This window comes from Drosophila gunungcola (genome assembly GCF_025200985.1).
Source record: "Drosophila gunungcola strain Sukarami chromosome 2R unlocalized genomic scaffold, Dgunungcola_SK_2 000004F, whole genome shotgun sequence".
NCBI lineage: Eukaryota > Metazoa > Arthropoda > Insecta > Diptera > Drosophilidae > Drosophila > Drosophila gunungcola.
This window is the reverse complement of record NW_026453167.1, coordinates 2871673-2893332: the sequence shown is the minus strand read 5'-3', so window position 1 is coordinate 2893332 and position 21660 is coordinate 2871673. Positions and strand designations below refer to the sequence as shown.

Below are 21660 nucleotides of genomic sequence, written 5' to 3'. Positions count from 1 at the left end.
GGTGTCAATTTGTGCCGTTGGCAGACTCACACACGCACACTCGCACACTCACCTGTACACAGACACGAACACACACAGAGCTGAATTTGACGACTGTATGCAAATTTAATGGCTAAATTAGAGGAGGGAGCGAAAACAAGAGGGGCACAAAAACAAAGCGAAGAAGGAGGGAATTTAATAATATATGTTGCTAATGTTTGGAATCGAGACGAGACGCCGTTTATTAGGCGTGATTATGCTCGGAGATAGCAGTTTTAAAATTCAATTTGCATAATGAATTTAATTCGAATGTAATTCCCGCAATTGCTTCGGCCAATCTTTTGATCTGCGCATTGTTAATTGAGTAATTAATGCCGACGCCCACGGAAAATGGAAATATATATATTGCTATATAGATGGCGATGGAGATGGAGACCACCCACTTGGCCGATTGGCCGCGGCCCATAAACAGATATGGCAATCAAATTAAAATTATGCAAAATTCTTTCGATAACGACAGCAACAACACGGCGTGTATAATTTAAATGTTTATTAAATTATTTAGTTGTGAATTTATGAATCTATTATACAAAACACACACGCAACCGTTTCGTTTCTTCGGGGGGGCATTTCTTCGGGAGATTTCTTCGGCTGATTCTGCTTTTTGTTCAGTTGCGTGTGCGTTGGACTAGAATATTGTACAACTTAATCGTAAAGAATTTTCTAAAAGCTAGCCTTACACGCTACTCCATAAATACTAGATCGTAGATATTGCCGGCGACCCCCGAACTCTAGCAGGCATCCTTTGCTGCAGCGGCACTGGCCGCCTCCTGAAGCTCCTGCAGCTCCTCCTCCTCGCGGGTCAGCGGTATCGTCGAGTGGTTGTACAATCCCTGGGCCATCAGCTGCAGCGCCAGCGGATTCTTGGTGCCGCTCGACTTTTTCAGCTTGGCCCGCTTGTTCTGGAACCAGATCTTGATCTGCGCCTCATTCAGGCCCAACTCGCCGCTCAGCTGCTGGCGTCGCTTTTCGGTTAGATACCGATTCTCGTTGAACTCGTGCTATGGGCGACAAAAATTTGAAATAATATTGGTTAAAGTAGGGTAAAATTTTATATTTTAAATTATTGGTAATAAGTATGAAAAAATGCAATTTATCTGGAAATAATAATAAGCTTCCTCGCTGATTCAAAAATTGAACAATAGATAAAATCTGACTAAAGAATTCGTTTTCGTTTTGATTACCGCAAAAAATTACATAAATTATACTTGGTACAAATCCAAATACAATTAAAAAAATTTTAATTTATTTTCATAAGGCAAACTTAAAGTATTTCAAAACAATTCATATTTTACTGGAACACAGTGTGTCATTTGAGGTGTAGATGTAAGTATCTACTTAATGCACGATAGTTTTTATTAAAGAAATTACTTAACTTTAATTTTGTTTTGATAATTATGATTATTCAAAATGATTTATTTACAAAGATTATTAGCAGGTAATTTGTTATTCCTTGGGTATTTGTTAAATTGGTGTGTTTAACAAGCTGGCTAGATACTAATGTAAAATTCCCTTAGAACTTGACCACTTTATTTTAAGTGTGCTTAAGTGGAATATAGGTTGATATATCGTGATTTGCCTTACCTTCAGTCTGGCCAACTGCGTGCCGCTAAAGGCCGTTCGCGGCCTTTTGTCCTCCGCAACGCCGCCCCCGTCCGTGGCCTCACCCTTTTCGACGCCCCCGGCCCCGCCCCCTCCACCTGCAGCCAAACTGGACGTCGATGGCTTCTTGGGCTTTCGCGCTCGTGGACCTGCAAAATCGGGAAACACAATGAGATGAGATGAGTGCGGAGGTCATAAAAATTCCAGGGAGCGCGTTAATGGCACCAACATGACTGGACCTGGGATCTCAACCTGCCCGACTGCCAACTGGCGACTGCCGACTCATCGGGCGGACATAAATCCTGTGCCTCATATATGTTGCAGCGCAGCCCGGCAATTAATTCACATTTAAATGCGTCCAGACAACCTCGGGTGGAACGTCCTTCTGCCCTGTTCTACCCCATCCCTCCCCACATTTTCCCTATCCCCGCTTTACAAGCTCACCCACCAGCTAAAACAATTAAAGTTTTTGGGTGGAAATTTGCTCGCGTCATTTTCAAAAAGTAATCAACGCAATGACTTTTGACTGTGGCTAATTTTCCTGAAGGATAGCCAGCCCGACAAAACACCCCCAAACGAAAGGAAACGACTTGAGTTGTCTTGGATTTAATTAACAGCATTCGGGGCGGACAGGCGCAGAGAATCGCTCCTCCACTTGATGTGGGTAGGGTTCTATTTCTATTCTATCCTGAAAATGGGGTTTCAAAGTTTGGCTCGTTTTGGGAAATAGTTGACTAAACTGTAACCGAAATGCAAATGGAAAACACGAGAGATGAAGCGATTATGAGGTTTCACTAATGGGAATATTTTGGTCAAAGGAAGACCCGAGTCAAGTGACCGCAAGATGTTCGAAACGAAACGAAACGAAAAGCAAATATGTGGCAAGTATTTTGTAATTTAAGAGCTCCATTATCATAAGGCATTTGCTAGTGTCTTGGGGATGAGCTTTGGGGGAAATTGTCTTGAAGGAAAATAGATATGTGCCTCTAAAGGTTTAAGGAAAAAGAACAAACCCTTTATGCCGCCTCTAAAATATTTAAAAACTGAAAAAGAATCATGTATATACTTTTTTAACGGAGTGATAAGTTGTATTTAAATTTTTGGAGATTAATTCAGATTTTTAAAATATGGTGACCTTTCAATTTTAGTTAGAATAAAAGATTGACTAAACAATAAGCTATGGATAGCAAAAGAATAAAAAAAAACGCTCCTAGCCTGAACACTAAGTTTTAATAGTTATTCAAGATAAACATGCTAAATTCTGCTTCACTGAACCTATAAACAAGTAATAAAAACAATCAATGTTCAATATTTTTTAGCTAAACCTCTACCAAGCTAACTTATGCCCCATTCCTTGCAGATCCTTTGAACTATTAAACACCATCATATCGATCCAGAATTTCCAGTTGACTGAGGCCCATTTTGAGTCATTTTTTACTTACTTCGACCTGCAAAGAGAGAGAAAGATATATATAGGTTAGAACATTAAAGGTAAACTGCTTGGGACAATTTAAAATTTAATTTACTTTTAACGCGAATCAATAAAATATCGGAAATTGATTAAATTCCTCGACGTCAGCGCGACTCAGCGGAAACTTTCTGTCGGCGAAACGTGCAAAAATTCCCGGCGACTTCCACTGGGCCACGCCCACCCATTGCCGCCTGCCGCCCCAACAACCTTCAAAACAAATGTAGCGGCACTAATGGCAACGCAACCAAGTCATGCCCTAAGTTAAATCGTTGGAAAAATTGAACAAATCAATTTTGTCAACAAAATGCCAAAGCTGCCGACGGGCGCGAAATTAAACCAAAATTTCTCTAAAGGGACCGGGGGGGGGAGAGGGGCGTGCCTGACAAGTGGGCGTGGCTGTTGTAAGGTGTTATCACGGTTTTAAATTTCACACGCAGCCGACAATAAAAACAAACAGCGAGAGGCAAGGAAACGCAGACCTTGAACCTGTCAGACAGCCGGGAGACGATGGCGACAGGAAAATCCAAGTCATGATGACCTCCGACCCCCCAGAAAAACACCCCCTTTTGCCCATTGAAATACAAGAAAAAAACGCATGTTGGCAAGCCGAGATAAGCGAACTTAAGCTGCATGCCAAAGCGTCGCAAGGACATTGCCAAAAGGGGTTGCCAGCAGTCCCTTATTTCGAAAAAAAGAAAAATGCCCTACAATGCAACAATTGCCAGCGTCAAATCTTTTCCTTTCTTCTTGTGGAAAATGTGATTTATAGCGTGTTAAATTTTTCATTGCTTCGCTGCGCAAATTTGACACAATAAAAGTTTCAAAGCTGTTTTTCGGGGGGAGTTTCGGAGTTTGTTTCGAAAGGGGGTTACTTCAAATTGGCTTTAATACAAATTATATGAACTCAATCAATGTTGGTGAAGTACTGAAATAAGTATTTACAGAAATATCTACGGAGGGTGAATCATTTTAGATCATTATTTAAGAAAAATGAGGGAAAAATTAAAATAATTTCCAATTAACTTCATGATTTTTTGAAAAAAATGGGTCAGAAAGAAAAATTGAAAATACACTATTGTTTAAATGCAACTCAATTAAAAAGGCTAATAAAAATGTAAATATGTATGACACTCTGAATTTGGATTACTATTTTTATTGTTGTGGTCAACGAACTGATCCTCAAAATACTTTTCAGCGATTCTCCAACTCCTTGTTTACTGTTACTAACAATCAAAAAATGTACCAAAAAAAAACCCAAGTTGTTCGATTTTTAACAGCAAACCAGTACCAGCAAAAAGAAGTCAGGTGGTGGCCTTGTTCTTAACTAAGCCGGTAAGAAATAAACAAAAACAGAGACGCACATTCACATAAATTCATGTTCATCAAAAACCAACAACGGGCCAGAACAGACGGCAAAGAAAACAAAAACGGGAAGATGTCTTCATCAGCAGCCCGAATGACCCAACTTGGCGAAGTGAGTCGAGTCGAGGCAAAAAGCTGGCTTCTTCTGCTGCCATTGGGGCATATGTTTAAAATAAACGCATTTGTTTTATTTATGCTTAACATGAGTTGCAAATGCCAAAAGCAGCAGTTCAGGCGCACAGAAAAGGAATCCGGCCGACCAGGTGAGTTGCCATTTAGGCAGAGCAATTGAATGAACCCGGCCAATGAGAGTGCGCAATTAAATGCGAAGAATGATGATTCCGGCAGGAGCCAAATATGCAAGGATGTGGGGTATTTTCAGTACGACACTCGTAACTCACGCACTCCAAAGAGTAAAAAAGCAAAAAGCAAACAGCAAACAGCAACTGCAAACTCCACCAAAATTGTCTTATAAAGATCTCAAACTAACGGGCCACACACAGACCATGGTGATCGCGTCACAGGGGAGCCACAAACCGAAACAGATACAGATACATATGGAGATACAGATACGGATTCAGATACAGATACAGATCGGAGATGGAGATGGAGCCGGTCTGGCGATCGAGAACCAGTCACATATACATAGTAAGCTTCAATCGCCGAGCTTCGATGTAAGCGATCTGTTTCGAGACGATCGCAGCTCGTATCTGTCTCTAATGATCGCACATTCGAGCCCAGATCATTAATAAGCCATAAAATACAACACATTGCCGGGGAAATTTACATGTGAAAAGTGAAAGCGATAGATGATTGATCGGTGGTTATTAGGGATCCATAGTTCTGATCGCTGTTCGCTGTTCGCCGATCACTGATCACTGGATCCCACGCACATAACCAACCTGGAAAGACAGGCAAATTAACGCTGCGGTTTGGCGACACTGATGAATATTGACATGACGACGCGTCGCTCATCGGTTTGATTGCACGTTTAATTGAAGTGATTGACGCGGACAGCGCGACACTCGCAAACGCAATCACAATCGCCGGTTGACAAACGATGCCGATCGTATGATCGTATATAGCTTGCAAACTTCGTCAGCGTTTTGTCTATCGCTCAATCGATCGTCCGATCGAAAATAGCCATTTCAGCCAGTCCAGCCTAACAAGCTTATAGCAGCGCCAAAGGCTAGCGTCAACATTCCAGCGCATAATTTGCTCTCCTGCATGAAAATATTTTAAAGCATATTTCTTAATTGCTCTATCACTGCGGTCGTTTTGCTATTTATTTTGCTTTTGCCACTTGCCTGTGTGTCGCTAAGAGCCGCTGGCTAATTTGCATAGCCCTAGCCAGCTTTGCATATGAAATTGGCACAGTTGTCCTCGCGGCTCTTTCATCGCAGGGCTCCTCATTCAATATGCTCCATGGGCGAGTCGGAGGTGTCAAAACATGTTGCTTCAAACGCAATTTGAAGTCGGCAAATTAAAGTGGGATAGGACAGTTGAAGTTTTTGATAACTACAATAATTACTCCATCATAAAATTGGTATTCATTAAACCAAAGCTTAAGCAATCGATAAAACAAATGAAATTTGAAGGAAAATGCATTTTCTTGAGAACTACCATAGTGACTTTATCATTAAGTTAATATTCATTAAACCGAAGCATTACCAATCGATATAACAACTTAAACTTATAGCAAGACTGTTGATATAAACTTTATTGAAACTTTAAACACTCTTAATACTCCAATAAAATCTAAAAAATCCATTAAATTCTTAAGCGATTCGAAGCCCGCATAACTATAATATTGAATATGGTTTGGCAAAGATAATCGCGATGGAATCTTCCCAGAAGGAGAAGATTCCTCAATGATCCCAGCGAATTCCGAGGCAACCTTTTACGCGCTCTCACACCTTTAGCGATTTAATACCATGCCCGGGATATCGCTTACACCTATAGCATTGATTGGGTCCATGAGGCGGCCGCAACTGGTTTGACAAATTGCAAACCGCATTTTCCGCTGATATTAGCAAACAATTTCATTAAGAAACTGTAATCAATCCGCTGCGTTAAGCTGAGCATCAGGTGGCCTGGAACTGCAACTGCCATTGCAACTGCCATTGCAACTGCAACTGGATTTGGATTGGAACTGAGATTGAGATTGGCGGAGGCCTCAAGTACAGGCGACACCGATATGGGCGGCCAAAGTATCTGTATCTCTCTATCTGCTTTTTGCAGCTGTGCATGTAGATGTATATCGAGCCTAATAGACTCGTTGCTTTGGCTTTTGTTGCTTTTGTGCAATTGAGGTGTGAACATTTTACGCTTCTATGGATATTTCGACTAAATTAGTGCACTTTTATGGCCTCTCAATTAACGCAATCCTCAGTTTCTCAGCTCTGAGCTAGCGGAGCTCTCGGCTCCAGTTTCTCCAATTAGATCAGTCAAAGTCTGGCAGTCTGGCAGTCTGGCAGTCTGGGGAGTTACTTTCACCCTAATGAACACATCAGAGCCACTGATCTTGCGGGACCACCCGAAACGAAAGGTATCTTATGGCTATCGGGAGAGTGTTTGTTTATTTGCTTTTCTGTCTGTCGGTTGCGGTAGTCAGCGGGTTCTTTCGGAGGGGGGCTATAAAAATAAAATTAAATCGAAGAACGCAGCGATCTCTGAGGCGATCGACCGACCAATCAACCCGCCCAGACACTAATGAATATTTAGATTGCCCACGAGAGCGGCCAAAAATCGAAGTTTCGGGCCCAGAGCGGCAGGCCCAAATAATTTGTAGATCAATAAATGTTCGCTTTATGGCTCTATTAGCGGCGATAGCCCCTTTTTGAACCTTCGACGTCGTGTGTGGCCGAAAAACTGGCAGGGTTGCAAAACAAATATGCGAATAAGTGTGTTCACACCAGGGCGATGCCGACATTAACATCAATCTTCCACGGATCACCGCAATGCAGGCCACTCGGACCACTGGACCACACCAAAGGTCCTCATCGGCGATGATCGTCTTCAAGAGCCCATGATCACGATCGTAATCGCAATGATGATGATGTTGATGAGGCTGATGGGGAAAGGCAATGAGCCAGAAGATCGGACAGAGACCCGAGCCCAGATGCAGGGCTCCAACCGAAGGTTCAGGTCTGTGGGCTTGCCTCTTTTTTTGTAAGTCAAGTTTGAAGCACTTACTCAGTGCCCTGCACAAAGTAAGACAACAACCTGCTGGAATTGCTTAAAAAGTTGTTGTTTATAATGCAAAAAGTTGACTTGCCATCAGAATCGTTTCTTATACTTATACTATACTTCTTATACTTGGGACAATCAAATCTTTATTTACTAATAACATAAATTCTTCTGTTAAATTCTAAAAAAGGTCTTCCCAAAAAATAATTAAATAAAAATAGCATATTTCTGTGTTTAATTTTATGTTGCAAAGCTTAATTATCCCTCTTAGTAGAGTATTGATGAGCTTTTTACCACAGTCTACTATGCCTTGCACATTGTGTGGTAGGGTGTATGGCATGTTAAATCTTGAAATGTCTTAATAAAACAATTAATAGCACAGCTGAGCTCATAAGATTTTTTCTTTTCATATTTTTTTTTGTGCCAATGCATGGGGCAGGCACAATGTCTTGAAAACGGGTACGTATTCAAGGGAATTAATCCAAAATAAAAAAGAATATTAAATCTGCAAATGTTAAGTAAGTATAATCTTAAATTTCAGAATAGAATCTCAAAATATGGTATACCAATGTTATTTCGATTATTTTGCTTTCCTACGGAGTTGTTGAGCGATGATTTGTTAGAAAAAGTATTTAAAAGTTCTAAACTTTTTCTGATAATTATTTGTCAAATCTAGTTTTCAATAATCATTTTTTATTAGCTTATTAACTTTTAATTAACATATAAATGGCTTTTCTTTGATTAATGCACACAGAAGAACAGTCTGTATGCTAACTCTTGAAATAGTACAGAATATTTCCGGCCCTCCGCCGATTAGCTCCGCTCCTGAATTTTTTTTTATGGCTAAGCTGTGTGGCAGACAAAAAGCCAGAGTCGGAGAGCCAAAGCCAAAAGCCTGGCCGATCGTTCGTATGTCGTGTACGTACTATAAAGTAATTGAAAAGCACAACAGATTGTTTTAAATATCAGCAGGGCGAGCCGCCCAAGTTGACCACCTGTGCGGTGGTGTTCGCTGTGGATTTATGGCCCGGCTTTTGGCCATGCCTCTGAGTTTGGCTCTTACGCTTACTCTTTGCTTTTTTTTTTTTTGTTGTGCCATGCAGCTGATCTCTCGCTCCGACGGGGCAGCATAATAATCATCATAATCATCGGCGTCATCATGATCATCATCGTCGTCATCATGATCGGGCTCTTATGCTAATTTCGAAGACGACGACTTCGCTTTGGATTCCGCCATGTGGACCACACACGTCGACCGATTCGCATGGTCTCCAAAGGTCGCTCTTTCCTTTTTTTTTCCCGCAAGAACTTTATATGCTTTTATGGAACCATGCCCGAAAACAAAAAAAAATTACAAAGAGTATTCGCCACTGGGTTTTTCGGCTTTGATAAATTATCGATAAAGTGATGCGATCACTTTTAATTTGGCTTAGTTTACCTACCGCATTCCTCGGCTTTGAACTTTGGGATACGACGGTATTGATATCAGTTTAGGTTTTTTTTTTCCAACAAAAATCGAAGGGAACAGCAGCCGTGGAATTCTGAGCCTGAATTGATTGGGGATGCTGCTGCTCTTTCTGTTGTTAATTAAGTTATCAACGTTTTTATGACGTCAGCAGGTTGTCGGATATGGGAGCGAGTGCGAGGGAGAAGGGCAGATGGAGAGACAGGGAAAGGAAGCAGCTGGCGCCAGAAGACGCCGCTTAGAAGACTCTGCGATCGGTTCTTGACTGGCCCATCTTCTGGCATCTTGACAATTTCCAGGAGCCGCGGACTCTAGTGATAAATAACCATATCGGTACAAGGAAACTGGAGATACCCTTTAAGTTAATAAATTAAAAAGGAAGGATAAAAAAAGAAGAAAATCAGAAACTTAAAAGAAATGCTCAAAAATTGTCAGCAAAGAGATCAAAGATTTTAGTATGTATGTATGTATGACCTATGATCTACTTTTTTTAAACGGATTAACACCTGTTTTTTAATATTTCACCAGAAATAACTCGTATATTAATTTTCACTTTAAAATTTGCATATTAAGAACACACCATTTCTTAACTGATTATAATTAAATCTAAAATATTACCAATCTTTCTTAAAAATTCGTTAAACCCTTTCGTGAAAAGTGTATTAAACGTAAACAACGTTTCTTAAATCGGTTGGATCGTTTTCTTTAGTTTCAGTCGCGGTCCCTATCAAAATGCTCTCGATGTCGTTTAAGCAACAGCCCCATCTCAGCGTTTTTGTTAAAATTCTCACGCTTCGATCTGGCGACTTTTAATTACTATTATCCTCTGGCTGGCCCGATTTCGCGTGTTTGTTGTTTGTGCGGCGCTTTTAATTAAGTAATTATTAAAAGGAAGCAGGAGCTGAGAACAAGCCAAGTAAATTTCAATTCAATTTCAGCTTTTTGTCGTAATCTGTGCTTCAATTTCAACTGTCATCGGAGCTGCACTTGGCCCTTATCCGGCTCGAAGGACCAATGCCCCCGCTAATTCCTGTCTGCCTGCAGTTTACACATCCTTCCTCGATTTTCCCTTTTTCCCGTGAAGAGGAAACTGTCATTTGTCTATTTTTAACAGACACGCCGACATGAAGGATTTAATTAAATTCAACTCGAGTTGACAGCTTCCATACACGAGCTTTTGATAGTCGTCGGCGGGTTGGTTGGGAAGTGGAGAGGGTAAGGGAGTTTAAAAGTATCTGTATCCGGATTCGTTCCTTTCTGTGTGTTCGTATCTGCGTTTGTGGGGGAGTATTCTCCGTATGTTTGTTTATTAGTTTGTTCGTTTGCCTTTGTTTGTACTTAGTTTGTCTGCAGCAGATTCTCAATTTCCGATTTTCGATTTGTCGACTCTCGACTCCCTCAACTGCATTCAGTTCACTCACTTCTCGCTTTTGACTTTTGTTTGCTGTTGTTTTGCGCAATTTTCCAGCAAACTTTCAATCGAAATGGATTTCGAAGTGATTGAATAAATAAGGGAACAAGCGAATCAATTTCATTGGGTGTGGGCATCGAGATAAGTTATAAATGACTATGGATAGCCTTTTTAAGTTTTAAAATTAATATGGTTAAATCGGAGTATTCGTAATTTGACAGATACTCAATGTCTTGTCCTTTTTTCCAAGCATGTAACAGCATATTTTTACAACATCAGCTTAAGCCTTTGAGATCTTATAAACTTTTTTTTTTTGTTTTCTTACAAATATTTTTTTTCCCTGAAAAAAAATTATTATTTTCTTTTAATACATTTTGTTGGTCAAAATAATTAACATAAAAAAAATATAGATTTCCCTTAGCATTGAAGTTTTAATTGTCACCTATTAAATTGGCACAAATTAAATGATTGCCCTCGAATTTTTTATTTATATGAAATAAGTAATAAACAATTAGAATCAACCACTTATAAAATCATATTCAATTTATTCAACCATTATTTTCTACGGTTTTGTTCCACTATTTTTCCATCGCTCCAAGTAAAGACTTTGGTGAAATTGCTCACAATTTGGCATTACCCATACGCCTCGTTGAGCGCCGTTTAATAACTCACTTGCCGCGACCCGGACTTCGAGTCTTTTTCCCACTCCAAAACCAAAAATCTAGCAGCACCAATTAGCCATGGAATGAAAATGTCACCGTAATAGTTTCCATAAGCCAAAGTTGGCTGACTGGCGGCAATTTTGTTAGGCGAAAGAGCCGACAATCAATGCAAATGTTGCATGCAAGAAAAGCACAAAAAAAAAAGCAAAAACGCAAAAACACACTGGCAGACAGAAGGCAATTTTAGCATATGAAAAGAAGAACGTTAGAGGAAAACTGCCGGAGTTGCAAGCATAATTAAGCACACGGAATTGGCCAAGTTAATAGCGCGGACAGAGCAGAGAAAAATAAAAAAAACACTGTTGCATGGCTGATTGCTTACTGGCAACGTCAATCAGTCGACTGGATTCAGAGTCAAAAACATGGCAGCTAAAAACATTTTCAGCCGGCTAAAAGCCGTTTTCCACTTTTGCGACTCTCTGTGGCCATTTATGAAATTAAGTTATTTTGCTCTGGGGGCCACTGCAGCAAGTTGCAACAGCTGCAGCAGCTGCAACAACGACAGCAGCAACGTTGTCAGGCACTCTTTGTAAATGAGTTATTAGACTCGAGTTGACGATTTTTGCCAACAACAAGTTCTGTGCTGTCTGCTTTTCCGCCGGCAACGCCCATCAAACAACAAAAAAATGGCAGAGTTTCCACCCCCACTCGAATGAGGGTTGTGCATACGCATGAATATTAAGTCGAACAGAGATGACAAACCACAAATAAGCGGAAACAAAGATCCAGGGGTCCCTTGTTTATTTTCCACGCTAATCATAAGCCACATTTTGTCATCCACCTCCCATTTCCCGGAAGGGGGGAAAAAGTCCCGGAACAACCACCCACGAGTGTGTCGACAAGATAAGCCACACTCAAACAATTTTCCTCCGGTTTGGGGAGGTGATGATGGTGATGGTGATGGTGATGGTGAACCTGCCGCCGTCTGAGGGGTGGATTTTATTGGATTCGGGCTTATTGAATTTGCTGCATGAAAGCTTGTTTAAGCACTCGCACACCCACCAGACCAGACCATACCAGTCACCACCCTTCAGCAGCAACCACACTCAATTATTAAGTGGAATGGATTGACTCCAAGGGGCGGGGATCAGGGCAATCGAAAATTTAATTAAATTTGTCAGTACTTTGGTGGGCGGAGATAACAAAAAAAAACGTGGTTTTATGTTACATATAAAAATAATCACAGTTTCCTTAGACCGCGACATGAACAAATAGTCATTAAAATAGGGAAAAGAGATTTAAGATAAAGTTAGGAATAATACCCATTAAGATATTCTTATTATTGCGTATTATTTCACCGAATTCCTTAATATCCTTAATTTTGTCAGAGCTAACCAATAGCTTACGTACTTACTTAGTTTAACAAAACATTTTATACATACAATCACAAAACAGATCATACAACTAATTTCACAGCATTTATTATTTGTTAAACTTTGTCAATCCCGAACTCGACAATAACCCTTAACACAATGTAAATCGCTGGACCGTGTCTAAGCTTTTATAGCGATTATTCAATGTATAAACCACCCCCAAGTTAGAGAAACACCCACAACCCCTTGAAAACCGTCAACTCATGATGTATTCCTGGGATGAAATTAATTTAGTGAGATGCAAATTGAACACAATCGAGACAATGTTGGGGACCGAGCATATCAATTAAGCCCGGGCCTCAATTTACATTTCAATTACAAAACGTTTGTCGAATATGTCGGGCATTAGGCGTGCGGCAAGTTGATCTAGTATTTTGTACACTAACATACGCTCTATATAGAACACATTCATTATTCAAACTTGGCAAATTCTATGCCATTAGTCAGGAGTCGAGTGGAAAAGACTGAAAATAAAACCAGACGACAGTGGCAGCAGCAGAGGTCAATTGTTGTTGGTTGGACTTGTTAACAAGAATGTATCTGAATCTGTATCTGTATCAGCGGCCGAGTATCTGTATATGCATCTGCGTAAATGTGTCTGTGATGTGAGTGCACAGAATATTAATTACGCAAACTAAAAATGCAACCAAACAGTCGCTTGGCTGAGTTTCTCACATTGATTGATACTCTCCAGCCAGGCCAGTTGTGCAACATTGCTGCTCGGTATCTACTTTTGTATAGCAGTGAGTTGGCTGTTTTTATTGAAATTGAAACAATTTATGCACGCAATTAAGCTGAAAGCGGAGGCAGCTTCCAGCTGAATCTGTGGCATGCAAGTAAATTTGTCTTCCGCAGCTTCATGTGCTGCATAAGCAATGATATGGGTGCCCAAGTCTCAAGAAGGGTGCGAATAAACCCCAACGGATGGATCGAGTCGCTGGCGATGTTACATGAATAAAGAAATTAGCGCCTTACGATGGCTGAATGGATGTTTTTCTGCGCGGAATTTCGGTAAGAATATGTTGACCTGGTAACACGATAAGTTTAATTTAATCTATTCGTGCACTGATTTTAAAATTGCATAGCTCTAAAGCTTTTATGCTAATGCCTTAATTTTAATTTTGTACATTTTATGCACTTAAATTATGGATTTAAAAATTTAGTCGATTTTTAAACTTTATACCTGATTTTAATAAAGTTTGATAACACTAAAAAACTTGCGATCAAACTTAATTCAGTTTAGTTTATAAAGAACAGTTTATATGTTATAAAGAATATACATAGACTTCGACTTGCCTCAGTTATCTTCATTTCTTGTTTTAAAATGGCTTTTGTAATAACATTTTTCATATTAAATTGCTGTAACTACTTTTAAATTATATTTTCATTATTACTCAAAACATTTAATCCACATACAAAATATTGGATATTTTCGAAACTCAACCACACTCATGTTTTTCAGAGTTCTTTTATTTTAAAAGGAACCCTCCCTACTTCTTAACATTTTTTTTAGCCCATAAAAAATTAAACAAAACCGCAAGCGCCTTTCTCCGCTTCATCTCTTTCTTCGCCCGCACTCTCCCCCCTGACCTCCCCGAATCGAACCCAACGACCGCATCCTTATCTTAGTTAATTGTTCAATTACATTAAAGTCAACTCATTTGGAGTCATTAGCATGTCATTAAGGCACCGACTAACAAAAACCCAACCTCATACTTTCTCCTCAGCTGCAGTCCGCTTCTTCTCCTTCTCCCTTCTTCTTCTTCTTCAGGTCCCTCTTCACGAATCTCTTCTCACCGGTAATTCTTCTGGGTTGAGCGTGCAAGATGAACATATTCGATAACGATATCGGGGATCTATGTGTGTGAGATACGAAGAGATGTCTCATCTTTGGGGGCTTAATTACTTGCACGCGTGCTAGAATTTTATTATATGAGACGGGGAAATAGTTGATTCATCATCTGCTAGCCCCCTCTCTTTTTCTTTTTTAGTCTGTCGCAGCTGCAACAAAATTTATTTAAATCTCCCGTGAAGATGCTCTTTCTCTTGCGAACGCGCTTCTTCTGTTTCTTAAATGTTGTTTTTATTTATCCTCATGTTAGCTGTCTGTTTTGTGTGGCTGCAATGTTTTTGCCTTCCTTAATTAACTCATTAAGATTTGGCCAACAGCAAGAAAGAGAGGGGATATGAATATGGAATAAACATGAAATGCTTAACATGGGTTCCACATTGTCATTAAAACCTTGATTTAATATAAAGACAGACTATATTATTATCTTAGTAATCGATTTAAAGCACGAAATAAGTTTATTCCTGGTTACTTTTAACCTCTAAATTAAAATCAAGCACAGACTTCTAAATTTTAATCATTTATATTCATATTTTAATAAAAATTTTGCGATTGGAAAGTTTATGAATTGGTATAACTGAAGATACATAAACAGATAATACATAATAACAAAAAAATCATTTTTTATTAAAGGATGAAATAGTTTAAAAAAAAATTACAAAGTCTTATATACAAAACATTTGTTTGACAAGAAAGGAGAATTATAAAATGATAAAGACCCTTCGCAAACACATATACCCTACCCACAGGCTATAGGGCATATATCCCCATAAACAAAAGTCAAAAACTGTTCCTGATGAGTTCATTAACGAACTAATTTCAACTTAAATTAAACTTAATGCGAAATGATCGTCATCAGTAAAGCAAACAAAGAATCGCGAGCGCAGAGAGGAATGTTTTAATTTGCAGCTTCTGCGGAAGAAATCAAAGGAGCAAAAGGGAGAGCCCCACTTCCAGTCCCCCCTCTTTTTTTTTTCTTTCGCTCACTCTCTTTTGCAGTGCAACAAGTTCGAAGGCAACAACACAACAACACATCCGTTTTGTATTGGCGACAGCGAAACTTCGCCCCATCCCCCCACTCCCCCTCTTGCTTGTTGTTATTAATAAAGACCACACATTTTGACAAGAGAGCAAAAGGGGACCACCCAAGTCGCAGTCGACTCCTCTCCATTGCTGGCAATTTCCAGGCTTCCACGGCTTAATTATATGCGAAGAGAGCGCGGAAGAGAGAATGAAAGGGGAGCGAGCAGTTAAACTCGCGCGCGTTACTTAATTCCCCAAATGCAAATTCTTCTGCGAAAACCAGATGCCTATCGGTGTTTTGTAATTGCAATCGAGGGTAAATAATTCACATAAGCGAGTATATGTGTGGTCATACTCCGCTGGCTCTCTCATGGGTTAACAGCATTAACCAACTACTCGGTTAATAAAAATGTCAATGTTACATTTACGGTATGCAAATGTGAATAAATAAGAGGGGAAAGAGGGGTGCAAGGGGAAGCTGGTAATCCTGAACCAATGTAAAAACATTGCAGATAAGCCAGGAGACAAAAACAACATCAGCAGGCGACTATCGGGATCAGGTGAATTACACCAGTCAGTCAGGTTTGGTTTTAAAATTTCGAAAAATTAAAATTAAAATTTGTAAATACGTATATGTACGCAAACAACTAAACATTCGACTTATACTTTTAACTTATCTTAATAAGATAAACTAAAAGTTAAGTTATTTTACTTTAGTTATAGGTTGTATTTTAAAACATGTTCTTAAATATAACGAAACGCCGAAAAAACATCACTTTACTTTTAAACCAGAACAAATTATTTCTTTAAAAATACAACCAAGTTTAATATTTTGTTTTAATTGTTGTACTTATTATTTCAAATCTATGGTGCACTACCTCAAAAAAATAAGATTAGTACGGCATTGTTAAGTCCTATTTTGTCAGGTAGTGTAACTAAACATTACACGGCTGCTGACAGGCCAAGTTGACCGCAAAAAGTGTCTCCTCTTTCGGCTTGTCCCCAGATTATGTCGTCGAGTGTTAGGGGAGAGCCTTCTTCATTGGCAGCAGCGATTCAGAGTTCAGTTTTGGACCACCCTAAAGGCAGCCTGAGAATGGAAATGGGAATGGGTCCCAGCTTTGGACCAACTTGCTAGGTGGTCCACTGCTGCTGCTCCGCTTTCCTCATTGTTGTTGCCTTCTGCGCCTTGCCAAAAAAGCTGCCAGCTTTAAGGTTCGATCCGTGAGTCATACCGTCTCAAACCTCGGGAGAGAGCGACAGAGAGAGCGATAGCGGGGGAACTCCTAGGTGGACACACAGATACAAAAGCACACACACATGTGTGTGGTCTCCGCTGATTTACTGAATCATCGGGCAAGACACTGAGAAAAAAATCATTAATAAATAATACAAAAACAAATTTTACTTGATTAATCTTAGTCTTCCGTTTAAAACTAACGCAAAAATCATTAAGATCGTGAAATTTAAGTAAATAATTTGTTAATCTTTATTTTTAAACATGTTCTAAATTTTAAAATTGATTTCGTCTTTTAGTTTTCGTTTGCTATCTTATAAGAAATATATATTTAAGTTAAATTTAAATATGTAGCAAATTAAATTTTATTGTGTTTGTTCTTCTAGCTAAAGACTTATCGGTTTATATTTCAAAACATCTTCACTTTAACAAAATTGTATTTTTAGTGCAACCGATGAAGATCATGTTGGTGATCATCTCTTTGCCTGTTCATCATGTGGTTCTTGTGTGCGCCGCCGCCTTCGAATTGCGGGTGCGTCTCGTGGTCACTGATCTGGCTCGATCCCTCCACTGCCATCAATGCCATCACCGCCTCCCCGTAACCCCCGATCCCTACATCAATCCCGATCCCTCCATCCAGTTCAGAGAGGAGTCCCTCTCCCTGAATCTCCGTATCTGAAGCTGTGTCCCCCCAGTCCTGGTATCCGTTGGATGCTGCGATCGCGGCGCAGATCTCCAATTAGCCTGCCTTCTGGTTGATGACTTAATTAAGTCTGTGGCGCCCCTCTCCACATTCTCCTCCCCTTGGTTTGCCCCGCTTTCTGGTACTTGCAGCATCGATTTCGGTTTTGTTTTGTTTTCGATTTCGATTGATTTGTGGGCGCAATGGAAATCTTGGCTGGTTAATTGGTTGTAAGAAGTCCAGACATCGCACACGCATTAACCCCTTATATATAATACCACCCAACTGTAGCCCCCACCCACTGGAGCGAACAGTGTGATTTATGCAACCCATTCCAGATGGATCTTTTAGGGGGAAAACTGCATCTTTAAGTGTTTTGTGCATTCGGTTGACATCTTGCTGCATCGCATTTCTCATGTTGTGAAATATTTTTGCAAATCTCTGACATGTCGGTCCCTTTGAAGGAATACCACTCTCTACATAGCCCCTTGGCAATGTGGGTGGCCAGATGGATGGGTGCATGGATAGATGGATGAATGGCTGCCTGCTTGAAACCGAATGGTTTGGCTTAAAAATCCACACACGCTTTTCCCCACTTTAATAGCTTACAATGAAAACTCTTCCGATCTTCCCTCTTCCTATTTTGGTATGTGTGTGGTCTGCGGGCTTTTTGGGGCTCCCAGATGGATATGGAGTTGGGAGATATACTCGTTGTCCCGCGTTGCAAGTTCCAAGTGAGTCATGTGCCAGGCGTGACAGAAACATACTCGTAAATTACACTACACAAAAATGCCATTTGTCGATTGACACAAAAGTGTTCCATTTAGTTTCATACATTTCATTCGTGTTAGATCATTACCATTCTGTGGGTATTACGATTTATGGGTGGTCTTTTAAAAGTATTTGAAAGCAACTTAAGGTCATAAATGAAGTCAAACTGAATGATATTTGTTAACAGTAGGGAGAAACAATAGTAAGGGATTTAAGTTTATTTCCAGAAACGTATCAAATACCTTTACTACTATTGAAAGTATTATTTATAGCTTGAAACCTTAAGTACAACAGAAAATAAACCCAGGGCTTTCCCTTTCTGCTTCGGTCCACCGGTAAACAACTTAAGCTGAGTTAACGCCCCTACATAACAAGATATATTTCCCGCTACTTTCGTTTTCGCTTCCCAAATTTCTCTCAGTGTTTACCGCCTGCTAGCTGTCTGTCTGCCAGTAGTCATATATATATGGGTATATATGGCCTGCCCCCAAAAAACACACGGATCGAACCACAAAACTCCTTCGACAACAGTTGACTACTATAGTTAATGGACTTTTAATGACAAGTCTGCTGGCTGCCATTGGCAAAGTGGAAAATAACTCATTTTGTTGCGGTAGCCATCAGTATACAATGCACACTTAAATGCGACCTGCTAATGTCAACAAATTTACAACAGTTAGTTCCGCCTTACGCAGCTTTCACCGCCCACAATTTAGCAGCGTCTTTAACCGCATTTTCAATGGAGCGCAAATATTTGCCAGCTTTTCGCCCCACCCACCCACTACCCCTCATCCATTTTTTTCCAGTTGTCTGTCTTGGCTTTTCTTTGTTTATTTCCCTAGCGCAGCAATTTCCATTTACCTTGGTCCATCAAATGGGCATTTTGTGTGTGTGCTGCGGACTGCCTCGTTTCCAGTTTTCTGCCTCTGCCTCTGCCACATGCCAACGATCGTGGATCTGGTGGATCCTCTACCTCCATCCGTATCGCATCTCCCCCCGAAATCCCCGGATTCTTCAGGGGGCCGCTTTAGACACACAAACAAACTGTCAGGCAGCAGCTCACTTGCCTGATTTGCAGTTGATGGATTTTACATTATTCACCATTTGTAATCGTTTTGCGGTTAAGTTCTGTTCGGACACATCGTTTATTGTGTTTGCTGGGGGAATCGGAATCGCAGAGAGTGATTTAACAAGGGACCATAACAAGTTCCCCGATGCGAGTTAATTGAACCAGAAGGTCGTTGCGATGATCACTTGAAAATGGGGGGAATGGGCTGGAAAAGTCGGAGAGCTTGTCGGAAAACTCTAGTAGGTAATTTAGAGGAAATAAGTCTCAATAACGCAGTCTTAACTTAAGACACCTTTAAGCAGCGAAATATAAGTATAGCTTAGTATTTATGATTTTATTTCTGGGAATCCTTTAATTTACTTTATACTTTATAACAATTTTATTACACTCACCAAGCCAAAGAATCTTTTACAATTGAGCTCTTTTTCGCCATGAACTCAATTTTAAGCGCTAGAATCTCTTGAAATGCCGCCAGCAACTCAATTCACCTTCAAGTAACAAGTGGCAGTCGCCCAAAAACTAAAAAAAAGATACCCAAAAGAGACAGAACAAGTGAGCAAAGACAGAGATGGCGAGCCAAAAACGAACTCAACTCTGACAATTAACACCTGCTCACCTGCTCAACATCAGTGGCGGTAGCAGTGGCAACAACAATAATAAATAATAATTGCTCCAATGAGGAAAACATGGCCAACACACACACACACACACACCACACTTGGGCTGGCAAACGCGTTTGTCAAAGAGCTGCTACCAAAATGAAAGAGAACCCGAAGCACCTGAAGCCGTTCGTCTTGGTAAAAAAAGGTGAGGTGGTGGTAAGAGGGTGCTTTTGGCCCGTTTGGGTGCGATCACGACACACGACACAAACACGACAACAACAACAACAAGAACAACAACGACAACATAAGCAACGCAACAACATCATTAACTCGAAAAAACACAACTTAAACAAACAAACACAAAATGCCACGAACAAACAGCACAAAAAATAAGAAAGAATAAAATTATATACATTTTTGATGTAAAAAATTGATTCTTTTTCGGCCTTTGGCTTTAAAGTTTTGCATTTCAATAAAGGACAACGCAACGAAAATAGACATGAAAATCCAACATGGCAATGCCCATTAAAAAGACATTAAATGAAAACAAGTGTTGTCCCACAACAAAAAACAGCAACCACCAAATAGCAAAAAAACAAGACAACCACTAACGACTACAACAACAACAACCGCTAAGCCAACAGCCAGTACAAAATTACATACCAAGTTTCTGGGTACTTGGAACCCAAAAGAAATGGAAGCCATTATACGGTCTATTACTGGACCCTGACTTCATAGGTTTATTGAATGAGATAGAAAAACAGAGTTGGATCAAAGAGCGAACGAGATCATCGATCATGTGAACAACTTTAAGGAGCTAATTACTTGCGCAAATAAGCTTATTCAAATAGACATTATAACTAAGCGGCGGCCTATAAAGATATGCATATCCATTCTGACATTTGGAACTGTTAGAGAGAAGTTTCAAAACGCTATGGCGGTGTACAAAATTAATTCTGAAATAGTACAAGATCATATGAGATCCTAATTGGCGTTATGAAAGCGAACTACTTGAAAATGCTAATTACTTATGCAAGCATATTTGTTTGAAAAAAAAATTACAATTGCTCGACCATTAATACAAGAAAATTGTGATTACTTTGGAGTTTGGGCTTAAATAATTAATTATTTAACAATAATTTTAAAATATTTTACTTTAAAATAAGTATCCGTAATATTAGAATTTTCATTGATTTAATGTTCATTTACATAACTCGATGTAAAACTGATAAATTTTCAACTAGAAATATAGCTGACTTTAAATTACACTTGAATTAATAAGTGCATATACTAAATTATGCCAACCACATCCGAATTTCCTATTCAGCCACAAAGTGCCCTAATGAACCACCCAAGCCACAGAACAGAGCGCAATCGCTTAACTTGCAAATTAATATTAAAATACCATAAATTTGATCTCTTTTTGGGTTGTTTCGGTTGTTATTTCGAGAGTTGTGCAACTGAGCAACCGCAAGGGGTTTTCAGATTTTGCAAATGAATGGGAAATCGTTTAGTCAAGCAGAAATTAACCGCAGAAGTAACCCCAAGGTGGATTTTTCGGAGTACGCAGGCAGCTGCACTGCGGATCCCCTGCGAAGAGATCAGGCGCCAGAGGAAATCGGACAGGAACTAAAATCAACGTCAACTCGAATGCAGATTGAACGTCGTCAGTTGGAACCCAAATCTTCTGCATTCTACCACACGCATATCCAATTATTTAAATCCATGGACAAAAAAACAGTAAAAACAACAGCAAAAGGGAACTTCAACGGCCTCGGTAATGAAATGTTTCA

General features: G+C 39.8%; 1 protein-coding gene across 4 annotated transcripts in view; it reads right to left on the bottom strand.

The window, feature by feature from the left end:
* Positions 1 to 514: 514 nt before the first annotated feature.
* Positions 515 to 21660, bottom strand: part of LOC128254006 (homeobox protein invected) — a 34094-nt gene continuing 12948 nt past the window's right edge. The window contains exons 2-4 of one of the 4 annotated variants that reach the window (XM_052982766.1): positions 3084 to 3089; positions 1624 to 1790; positions 515 to 1040 (exon numbers count right to left, since the gene is read on the bottom strand). In XM_052982766.1, the coding sequence (XP_052838726.1) occupies positions 771 to 1040; positions 1624 to 1790; positions 3084 to 3089 (443 nt within the window). In that variant the 3' untranslated portion in view covers positions 515 to 770. Of the gene's footprint in view, positions 1041 to 1623; positions 1791 to 3083; positions 3090 to 9424; positions 9484 to 16357; positions 16871 to 21660 lie in introns of those variants that run through there. The other 3 variants (XR_008267509.1, XM_052982768.1, XM_052982770.1) reach the window with 3 other exon arrangements.